Source organism: Anomaloglossus baeobatrachus, chromosome 12 (assembly GCF_048569485.1).
Source record: "Anomaloglossus baeobatrachus isolate aAnoBae1 chromosome 12, aAnoBae1.hap1, whole genome shotgun sequence".
Taxonomy (NCBI): Eukaryota; Metazoa; Chordata; class Amphibia; order Anura; family Aromobatidae; genus Anomaloglossus; species Anomaloglossus baeobatrachus.
In genome coordinates this window covers 125,574,754-125,586,733 of record NC_134364.1, presented here as the reverse complement: position 1 = coordinate 125,586,733, position 11,980 = coordinate 125,574,754, and the positions used below count along the sequence as shown (strand labels likewise).

At 61.4% G+C, this 11,980-nt stretch overlaps 1 protein-coding gene across 1 annotated transcript; it reads right to left on the bottom strand.

Annotated features, from left to right (window-relative positions):
• Nucleotides 1-369: 369 nt before the first annotated feature.
• CHRNB2 (cholinergic receptor nicotinic beta 2 subunit) lies at nt 370-11,508 on the bottom strand. The gene is made up of 6 exons (XM_075330443.1): nt 11,324-11,508; nt 6,086-6,231; nt 3,859-3,903; nt 3,656-3,765; nt 1,362-2,340; nt 370-1,147 (listed from the first exon to the last, which is right to left on the bottom strand). The coding sequence occupies exons 1-6, from the start codon at nt 11,373-11,375 to the stop codon at nt 977-979; spliced, it is 1,503 nt and encodes a 500-aa protein (XP_075186558.1). The 5' UTR covers nt 11,376-11,508; the 3' UTR covers nt 370-976.
• Between the last annotated feature and the right edge of the window lie 472 nt (nt 11,509-11,980).

The following is an 11,980-nucleotide window of genomic DNA, read 5'->3' as shown; positions in this document are numbered from 1 at the left end:
GAGGCCCCGCGCTCCGGGGCGGCCGGCCCCACGAGGCCCCGCGCTCCGGGTCAGGGGCGGCCGGGCCCCACGAGGCCCCGCGCTCCGGGTCAGGGGCGGCCGGGCCCCACGAGGCCCCGCGCTCCGGGTCAGGGGCGGCCGGGCCCCACGAGGCCCCGCGCTCCGGGTCAGGGGCGGCCGGGCCCCACGAGGCCCCGCGCTCCGGGTCAGGGGCGGCCGGGCCCCACGAGGCCCCGCGCTCCGGGTCAGGGGCGGCCGGGGCCCCACGAGGCCCCGCGCTCCGGGTCAGGGGCGGCCGGGGCCCCACGAGGCCCCGCGCTCCGGGTCAGGGGCGGCCGGGCCCCACGAGGCCCCGCGCTCCGGGTCAGGGGCGGCCGGGCCCCACGAGGCCCCGCGCTCCGGGTCAGGGGCGGCCGGGCCCCACGAGGCCCCGCGCTCCGGGTCAGGGGCGGCCGGGCCCCACGAGGCCCCGCGCTCCGGGTCAGGGGAGGCCGGCCCCACGAGGCCCCGCGCTCCAGTTCAGGGGAGGCCGGCCCCACGAGGCCCCGCGCTCCAGGTCAGACGAGGCCCCGCGCTCCAGGTCAGGGGAGGCCGGCCCCACGAGGCCCCGCGCTCCAGGTCAGGGGCGGCCGGCCCCACAAGGCCCCGCGCTCCAGGTCAGGGGTGGCCAGTCCCATGTAGGCTGCTTTCTAGTACACAGATGTTGCACTTGTGGCTGCAGCTTTTCCCTCGTGTTTTATTGCTTGGAGTAAGAAGTGATTTCCCCATGACACCCCCCCCTCCACGTTTTCGGGTTGTGCTGGGGTCTTCAGTCTGTGCAGGGTCCGTCCTTGGCAGAAAGCCTCAACTAGTAGTGATGGAGGAGCCGTGCCGCCCGGTCCTGACAGTCATCCCCCGTGGTTTTGGCTGGAAGAGCATCAGTCTTATTATATATGTCCTAATAAATAAAGTTCTGTGTCCCGGTGCCGGCCCCCCTTTAGTTGGAGGCGGGGGCTCCGTGGTTCAGCTGTAGTAACGTGTTGGATGTGTAGTTCTGGAACAGCGGCTGCAGGAACATCCCGATCGTCCCAAAGACACAGACGAAGACGAAGATCCACAGGAAGAGCCGATCGATCACCATGGCCACGTACTTCCAGTCCTCGCTCACCTGCAACAGGCACAGAAATGATATCAGCACCAGGGGACGGGGCTGACTGTCTCACACAGGTTATACAGGCAGGCTGTCAGTCACAGGGGGCGGGGCTGAAAATGTCTCACACAGGTTATACAGGCAGGCTGTCAGTCACAGGGGGCGGGGCTGACAACCTTTCACACAAGATATACAGACTGGTTGTCAGCAGTAATATATGGCTCACACTTACGCTCTGGTCGTCGTCTTCGCTCTTCATGTGGTCGGCGATGAAGCGCACTCCGTCCACCGCTTCCTCCAGGCCGCACAGACACTGCCGCACCTTCCCTTGCCTGTCGCGGAAGCCGTTCACACCCTCGGGTAATTCTGGGAGCTGGCTGCCAGCGCCAAATTTTTTCACTGAGGCCTGGTTGACGTAACAAGTGCAGGATTTGGCGTTGTCCCGAAGGAAGAAGCTCCCTGCAGACCTCTCCTGGCTCTGCCGCTGCTGGCGCAGGCGCTGCCGGGCGCAGTTCTGCCTCGGCTGCTTCATGAACAGCAGGGTGGGCAGCTTGTCCAGAAAGACCACCTTTACCCAGGGCGGCATCGTGTGCGTGGTGGGTGAACGGTGGTGCACGTTGAGGACACAAACGCTGGTGACGATGGAGAAAGTAACGAGAACCATGGTGAACATTAGGTACTTGCCGACAAGTGGGACATCGAGGGACGTGGGGGGCACAATCTTGGAGATGAGCAGTAAGAAGACGGTAAGCGCCAGCAGCACAGAGATGCACAGCGTCATCTTCTCGCCACAGTCCGAGGGAAGGTAGAAGACCAGGATGGCCAGGGAGGTGATGAGGATGCAGGGGATGATCAGGTTTATCGTGTAGAACAGGGGCTTGCGGCGGATGATGAAGTCATAGGTGATGTCCACGTAGGTGGAGTCCTCGGGGTTCTCGTTCCTCCGCCCCGGCAGTGCGATGATGTCCCACTCTCCGCTGGGGGTGAAGTCGTCTAGGCTGGCCACGTCGCTCTTCAGCACTAGGTCCAGCTCGGTGCGGTCGTACGTCCACGAGCGGAACTTCATGGTGCAGTTCTGCTGGTCGAAAGGGAAGTGCTTCACCTCAATCTTACAGGCACTCTTATAGATGGCAGGGGGCAACCAGAAGATGCTGCCATCGTGCGAGACCACCGCATTAGAGTAGAAGGAGACCTCATACATGCCATCCGCACTGGAAGAGAACAGACAGTCAATCCACACCAGGGGTCCGCAGGGACATCAGAAGAATCATTTAGGGGCCTGGTCTGAGGGACGGGAGGTGGGGGTCTAAATGCATTTACGGGTCTGAGTTGGGGGTCTTGCACTCACTAGACCAATACATTTATTCTCCCCATGATGAGCCCTGTAAGGGCCCCATAAAACAAAGACACTACCCCGGTGTACTTACTGCAGGGGCCCCACAGTACAAGGCACTACCCCCAGTGTACCTGCTCCAGGGGCCCACAGTACAAGGCACTACCCCAGTGTACTTGCTCCAGGGGCCCCACAGTACAAGGCACTACCCCAGTGTACCTGCTCCAGGGGCCCACAGTACAAGGCACTACCCCAGTGTACTTGCTCCAGGGGCCCCACAGTACAAGGCACTACCCCCCAGTGTACTTGCTCCAGGGGCCCCACAGTACAAGGCACTATCCCCCAGTGTACTTGCTCCAGGGGCCCCACAGTACAAGGCACTACCCCCCAGTGTACCTGCTCCAGGAGCCCACAGTACAAGGCACTACCCCCCAGTGTACCTGCTCCAGGGGCCCCACAGTACAAGGCACTACCCCCCAGTGTACCTGCTCCAGGGGCCCCACAGTACAAGGCACTACCCCCCAGTGTACCTGCTCCAGGGGCCCCACAGTACAAGGCACTACCCCCCAGTGTACCTGCTCCAGGGGCCCCACAGTACAAGGCACTACCCCCCAGTGTACCTGCTCCAGGGGCCCACAGTACAAGGCACTACCCCCCAGTGTACCTGCTCCAGGGGTCCCACAGTACAAGGCACTACCCCAGTGTACCTGCTGCAGGGGCCCCACAGTACAAGGCACTACCCCAGTGTACCTGCTCCAGGGGCCCCACAGTACAAGGCACTACCCCAGTATACCTGCTCCAGGGGTCCCACAGTACAAGGCACTACCCCAGTGTACCTGCTCCAGGGGCCCCACAGTACAAGGCACTACCCCAGTGTACCTGCTCCAGGGGCCCCACAGTACAAGGTACTACCCCAGTGTACCTGCTCCAGGGGCCCCACAGTACAAGGTACTACCCCAGTGTACCTGCTCCAGGGGCCCCACAGTACAAGGCACTACCCCAGTGTACCTGCTCCAGGGGCCCCACAGTACAAGGTACTACCCCAGTGTACCTGCTCCAGGGGCCCCACAGTACAAGGTACTACCCCAGTGTACCTGCTCCAGGGGCCCCACAGTACAAGGTACTACCCCAGTGTACCTGCTCCAGGGGCCCCACAGTACAAGGCACTACCCAAGTGTACCTGCTGCACTCACTTATTGTACAGGACAACGTCCGGCAGCCAAATGTGCTTGGACGGGAGACGCACTTTCTTCATGTTGTCGAACTCAGATGGATTCCAGGTCAGTCTGTAATCCTCCCACTCCTGGGGGAGAAAGGGTTAAGAAGATGTTATAATCTCCAGGCCTGGGTATAATGCTACAACATCAAATACAATAGTAATGTCAAAGCCACCTACTTGAGTCAGCCAGACATTCGTCGTCATTATCTGCTCCCGCTCATGCTGCAAAGAGAAAAAGGAAATCAGCGGTGACATCATTGAGAACACCGCCTATCCATCACCAGAGATCAGCGGTGACATCACTGAGAACACCGCCTATCCATCACCAGAGATCAGCGGTGACATCACTGAGAACACCTCCTATCCATCACCAGAGATCAGCGGTGACATCACTGAGAACACCTCCTATCCATCACCAGAGATCAGCGGGGACATCACTGAGAACACCGCCTATCCATCACCAGAGATCAGCGGTGACATCACTGAGAACACCTCCTATCCATCACCAGAGATCAGTGGTGACATCACTGAGAACACCTCCTATCCATCACCAGAGATCAGTGGTGACATCACTGAGAACACCGCCTATCCATCACCAGAGATCATCAGTGACATCACTGAGGACACCACCTATCCATCACCAGAGATCAGCGGTGACATCACTGAGAACACCTCCTATCCATCACCAGAGATCAGTGGTGACATCACTGAGAACACCTCCTATCCATCACCAGAGATCAGTGGTGACATCACTGAGAACACCGCCTATCCATCACCAGAGATCATCAGTGACATCACTGAGGACACCGCCTATCCATCACCAGAGATCAGCGGTGACATCACTGAGAACACCGCCTATCCATCACCAGAGATCAGCGGTGACATCACTGAGAACACCTATCCATCACCAGAGATCAGCGGCGACATCACTGAAAACACCTCCTATCCATCACCAGAGATCAGCGGTGACATCACTGAGAACACCGCCTATCCATCACTAGAGATCAGCAGTGACATCACTGAGAACACCGCCTATCCATCACCAGAGATCATCAGTGACATCACTGAGGACACCGCCTATCCATCACCAGAGATCAGCTGTGACATCACTGAGAACACCTCCTATCCATCACCAGAGATCAGCGGTGACATCACTGAGAACATCTCCTATCCATCACCAGAGATCAGCGGTGACATCACTGAGAACACCACCTATCCATCACCAGAGATCAGCGGTGACATCACTGAGAACACCACCTATCCATCACCAGGGATTAGCGGTGACATCACTGAGAACACCTCCTATCCATCACCAGAGATCAGCGGTGACATCACTGAGAACACCCCCTATCCATCACCAGAGATCAGCGGTGACATCACTGAGAACACCTCCTATCCATCACCAGAGATCAGCGGTGACATCACTGAGAACACCGCCTATCCATCACTAGAGATCAGCAGTGACATCACTGAGAACACCGCCTATCCATCACCAGAGATCAGCAGTGACATCACTGAGAACACCACCTATCCATCACCAGAGATCAGCGGTGACATCACTGAGAACACCACCTATCCATCACCAGGGATTAGCGGTGACATCACTGAGAACACCGCCTATCCATCACCAGGGAACAGCGGTGACATAACTGAGAACACCGCCTATCCATCACCAGAGATCAGAGGTGACATCACTGAGAACACCACCTATCCATCATCAGAGATCAGCGGTGACATCACTGAGAACACCTCCTATCCATCACCAGAGATCAGCGGTGACATCACTGAGAACACCGCCTATCCATCACCAGAGATCAGCGGTGACATCACTGAGAACACCTCCTATCCATCACCAGAGATCAGCAGTGACATCACTGAGAACACCTCCTATCCATCACCAGAGATCAGCAGTGACATCACTGAGAACACCTCCTATCCATCACCAGAGATCAGCGGTGACATCACTGAGAACACCTCCTATCCATCACCAGAGATCAGCTGTGACATCACTGAGAACACCTCCTATCCATCACCAGAGATCAGCGGTGACATCACTGAGAACATCTCCTATCCATCACCAGAGATCAGCGGTGACATCACTGAGAACACCACCTATCCATCACCAGAGATCAGCGGTGACATCACTGAGAACACCACCTATCCATCACCAGGGATTAGCGGTGACATCACTGAGAACACCACCTATCCATCACCAGAGATCAGCGGTGACATCACTGAGAACACCACCTATCCATCACCAGAGATCAGCGGTGACATCACTGAGAACACCACCTATCCATCACCAGGGATTAGTGGTGACATCACTGAGAACACCGCCTATCCATCACCAGGGAACAGCGGTGACATCACTGAGAACACCGCCTATCCATCACTAATCACTCACCACGCTGATCAGTTGGGCCAGGGATACCATCAGCTGAACGGTGACTTGTTCGGATCCGTTGGTTGCGGGGCGGATCAGCTTGTTGTAGCGGGATGGGTCCAGAAGGAATTCCACGAGCCGCTCCTCGGTGTCTGTGCCCATACTTCCTGTAATACATAAGACATCATGAAGAGTCGCCCTCTGCTGGTCACCACACAGTAATGGAGGAGATCATGCACCAAACTCACTGAAGCCCGAGACACAACCTCACACCTTCCGGGGAAGCAGCGCAACTTATAGTGTCCGCACCCCTGGGACAGGTCACATGACGGAGGAGATAGTTGTGTCACACTCAGATATCAGCATATCCACAATATCGGATTAGATATTGGGCGAGCACACCCAGCAGATACACATACACACACACACACACCCAGCAGACACACACACACACACACACCCAGCAGACACACACACACACACACCCAGCAGACACACACACACACACACCCAGCAGACACACACACACACCCAGCAGACACACACACACACACACACACACACCCAGCAGACACACACACACACCCAGCAGACACACACACACACACACACCCAGCAGACACACACACACACACCCAGCAGACACACACACACACACACCCAGCAGACACACACACACACAGACACACACAGACAGACACACACAGACAGACACACACACAGACAGACACACACACAGACAGACACACACACCCCCTGCAGACACACACACACCCTGCAGACACACACACACACACACCCTGCAGACACACACACACACACACCCAGCAGACACACACACACACACACCCAGCAGACACACACACACACACACACACACACCCAGCAGACACACACACACACACCCAGCAGACACACACACACACACACCCAGCAGACACACACACACACAGACAGACACACACACAGACAGACACACACACACCCCCTGCAGACACACACACACCCTGCAGACACACACACACACACCCTGCAGACACACACACACACCCTGCAGACACACACACACCCTGCAGACACACACACACACACACCCTGCAGACACACACACACCCTGCAGACACACACACACCCTGCAGACACACACACACACACACCCTGCAGACACACACACACACACACCCTGCAGACACACACACACACACACCCTGCAGACACACACACACACACACACACACACACCCTGCAGACACACACACACACACCCTGCAGACACACACACACACACACCCTGCAGACACACACACACACACACCCTGCAGACACACACACACACACACACACCCTGCAGACACACACACACACACACACCCTGCAGACACACACACACACACACCCTGCAGACACACACACACACACACACACCCTGCAGACACACACACACACACACACACCCTGCAGACACACACACACACACACCCTGCAGACACACACACACACACACACCCTGCAGACACACACACACACACCCTGCAGACACACACACACACACCCTGCAGACACACACACACACACCCTGCAGACACACACACACACCCTGCAGACACACACACACACACCCTGCAGACACACACACACACACCCTGCAGACACACACACACACACCCTGCAGACACACACACACACACCCTGCAGACACACACACACACACACACCCTGCAGACACACACACACACCCTGCAGACACACACACACACCCTGCAGACACACACACACACCCTGCAGACACACACACACACCCTGCAGACACACACACACACCCTGCAGACACACACACACACCCTGCAGACACACACACACACCCTGCAGACACACACACACACCCTGCAGACACACACACACACCCTGCAGACACACACACACACCCTGCAGACACACACACACACCCTGCAGACACACACACACACCCTGCAGACACACACACACACCCTGCAGACACACACACACACCCTGCAGACACACACACACACCCTGCAGACACACACACACACCCTGCAGACACACACACACACCCTGCAGACACACACACACACCCTGCAGACACACACACACACCCTGCAGACACACACACACACCCTGCAGACACACACACACACCCTGCAGACACACACACACACCCTGCAGACACACACACACACCCTGCAGACACACACACACACCCTGCAGACACACACACACACCCTGCAGACACACACACACACCCTGCAGACACACACACACACCCTGCAGACACACACACACCCTGCAGACACACACACACACCCTGCAGACACACACACACACCCTGCAGACACACACACACACCCTGCAGACACACACACACACCCTGCAGACACACACACACACCCTGCAGACACACACACACACCCTGCAGACACACACACACCCTGCAGACACACACACACACCCTGCAGACACACACACACACCCTGCAGACACACACACACACCCTGCAGACACACACACACACCCTGCAGACACACACACACACCCTGCAGACACACACACACACCCTGCAGACACACACACACACCCTGCAGACACACACACACACCCTGCAGACACACACACACACCCTGCAGACACACACACACACCCTGCAGACACACACACACACCCTGCAGACACACACACACACCCTGCAGACACACACACACACCCTGCAGACACACACACACACCCTGCAGACACACACACACACCCTGCAGACACACACACACACCCTGCAGACACACACACACACCCTGCAGACACACACACACACCCTGCAGACACACACACACACCCTGCAGACACACACACACACCCTGCAGACACACACACACCCTGCAGACACACACACACCCTGCAGACACACACACACCCTGCAGACACACACACACCCTGCAGACACACACACACCCTGCAGACACACACACACTCTGCAGACACGCGAACGAGCTTGCACCCTGCAGACACTGCATGCACACACCCCCAGCAGATGGGCGTGCAAACACCCAGTAAACAAGTGAGCACGAGCGCTCACCCAGCAGACATGCAAGCACACCAACACCCAGATGCACCTCCACCTCAGCAGATATACACATACTCCCCCTGCAGATACATTGGCCCCCCCCCCCATATACATACATAGATGCACATACACAGGAGATACATACACACACAAACACATTATCATCATCATCCCTTCTCTCCTCTCTTCGGGGCCCACTTCCTCCCCCCATCTCACTCCTCTCGCCCGCCCTCGGGGCCCACTTCCCCCCCCCCCCCCATCTCACTCCTCTCGCCCGCCCTCGGGGCCCCCTCCCCGGTCCCCCTCCGTCACGCCCTCGGGGCCCCCTCCCCGGTCCCCCTCCGTCACGTCCTCGGGGCCCCCTCCCCGGTCCCCCTCCCCGGTCCCCCTCCGTCACGCCCTCGGGGCCCCCTCCCCGGTCCCCCTCCGTCACGCCCTCGGGGCCCCCTCCCCGGTCCCCCTCCGTCACGCCCTCGGGGCCCCCTCCCCGGTCCCCCTCCGTCACGCCCTCGGGGCCCCCTCCCCGGTCCCCCTCCGTCACGCCCTCGGGGCCCCCTCCCCGGTCCCCCTCCGTCACGCCCTCGGGGCCCCCTCCCCGGTCCCCCTCCGTCACGCCCTCGGGGCCCCCTCCCCGGTCCCCCTCCGTCACGCACTCGGGGCCCCCTCCCCGGTCCCCCTCCGTCACGCACTCGGGGCCCCCTCCCCGGTCCCCCTCCGTCACGCACTCGGGGCCCCCTCCCCGGTCCCCCTCCGTCACGCACTCGGGGCCCCCTCCCCGGTCCCCCTCCGTCACGCACTCGGGGCCCCCTCCCCGGTCCCCCTCCGTCACGCACTCGGGGCCCCCTCCGTCACACACTCGGGGCCCCCTCCCCGGCCCCCTCCGTCACGCACTCGGGGCCCCCTCCGTCACGCACTCGGGGCCCCCTCCGTCACGCACTCGGGGCCCCCTCCGTCACGCACTCGGGGCCCCCTCCCCGGCCCCCCCTCCCCGGCCCCCTCCGTCACGCACTCGGGGCCCCCTCCCCGGCCCCCTCCGTCACGCACTCGGGGCCCCCTCCCCGGCCCCCTCCGTCACGCACTCGGGGCCCCCTCCCCGGCCCCCTCCGTCACGCACTCGGGGCCCCCTCCCCGGCCCCCTCCGTCACGCACTCGGGGCCCCCTCCCCGGCCCCCTCCGTCACGCACTCGGGGCCCCCTCCCCGGTCCCCTCCGTCACGCACTCGGGGCCCCCTCCCCGGTCCCCTCCGTCACGCACTCGGGGCCCCCTCCCCGGTCCCCTCCGTCACGCACTCGGGGCCCCCTCCCCGGTCCCCTCCGTCACGCACTCGGGGCCCCCTCCCCGGTCCCCTCCGTCACGCACTCGGGGCCCCCTCCCCGGTCCCCTCCGTCACGCACTCGGGGCCCCCTCCCCGGTCCCCTCCGTCACGCACTCGGGGCCCCCTCCCCGGTCCCCTCCGTCACGCACTCGGGGCCCCCTCCCCGGTCCCCTCCGTCACGCACTCGGGGCCCCCTCCCCGGTCCCCTCCGTCACGCACTCGGGGCCCCCTCCCCGGTCCCCTCCGTCACGCACTCGGGGCCCCCTCCCCGGTCCCCTCCGTCACACACTCGGGGCCCCCTCCCCGGTCCCCTCCGTCACACACTCGGGGCCCCCTCCCCGGTCCCCTCCGTCACACACTCGGGGCCCCCTCCCCGGTCCCCTCCGTCACACACTCGGGGCCCCCTCCCCGGTCCCCTCCGTCACACACTCGGGGCCCCCTCCCCGGTCCCCCTCCGTCACACACTCGGGGCCCCCTCCCCGGTCCCCTCCGTCACGCACTCGGGGCCCCCTCCCCGGTCCCCTCCGTCACGCACTCGGGGCCCCCTCCCCGGTCCCCTCCGTCACGCACTCGGGGCCCCCTCCCCGGTCCCCTCCGTCACACACTCGGGGCCCCCTCCCCGGTCCCCCTCCGTCACACACTCGGGGCCCCCTCCCCGGTCCCCTCCGTCACACACTCGGGGCCCCCTCCCCGGTCCCCTCCGTCACACACTCGGGGCCCCCTCCCTGGTCCCCTCCGTCACACACTCGGGGCCCCCTCCTCTGTCACGCACTTGGGACCCCTCCTCTGTCCCCTCCATCGCACACTCGGGGCCCCCTCCCTGGTCCCCTCTCTACCTCCCCGGCTCCCGTGCTCGGGCCCCGGTACTCACTCGTGACCAGGCCCAGCAGGCTGAGATGCAGGACGAGGAGGAGAGCCGTCATCCTGCCGCCGCCTCACAGCCGCATGTGCCCCGGCCGCCGAGCTCTGCACACCGGGTTATTCCGCCGCCAGCCCGGGGCTCATACTGCCGCGTCCTGGATCCCGGTACTGAGAACGCGGAGCTACTGCGCAGACTCCGGGGGCGGAGTAAGAGGCGGAGTCTACAGGAGCCGCACAGACACCTCTACACACAGGGGAGGAGGAGCCGCGCAGACACCTGTACACACAGGGGAGGAGGAGCCGCGCAGACACCTGTACACACAGGGGAGGAGGAGCCGCGCAGACACCTGTACACACAGGGGAGGAGGAGCCGCGCAGACACCTGTACACACAGGGGAGGAGGAGCCGCACAGACACCTGTACACACAGGGGAGGAGGAGCCGCACAGACACCTGTACACACAGGGGAGGAGGAGCCGCACAGACACCTGTACACACAGGGGAGGAGGAGCCGCGCAGACACCTGTACACACAGGGGAGGAGGAGCCGCGCAGACACCTGTACACACAGGGGAGGAGGAGCCGCACAGACACCTGTACACACAGGGGAGGAGGAGCCGCGCAGACACCTGTACACACAGGGGAAGAGCCGCGCAGACACCTGTATAC

What these genes read in the sequence shown, in the direction of transcription:
- CHRNB2 (XM_075330443.1), bottom strand. Translation starts at nt 11,375, where the DNA reads ATGACGGCTCTCCTCCTCGTCCTGCATCTCAGCCTGCTGGGCCTGGTC. An exon ending in TGGCCCAACTGATCAGCGTG is followed by an intron (nt 3,904 to 6,085) that starts GTGAGTGATTAG and finishes TTCTCTTTGCAG; the next exon opens with CATGAGCGGGAGCAGATAAT. An exon ending in CGAATGTCTGGCTGACTCAA is followed by an intron (nt 3,766 to 3,858) that starts GTAGGTGGCTTT and finishes TTTCTCCCCCAG; the next exon opens with GAGTGGGAGGATTACAGACT.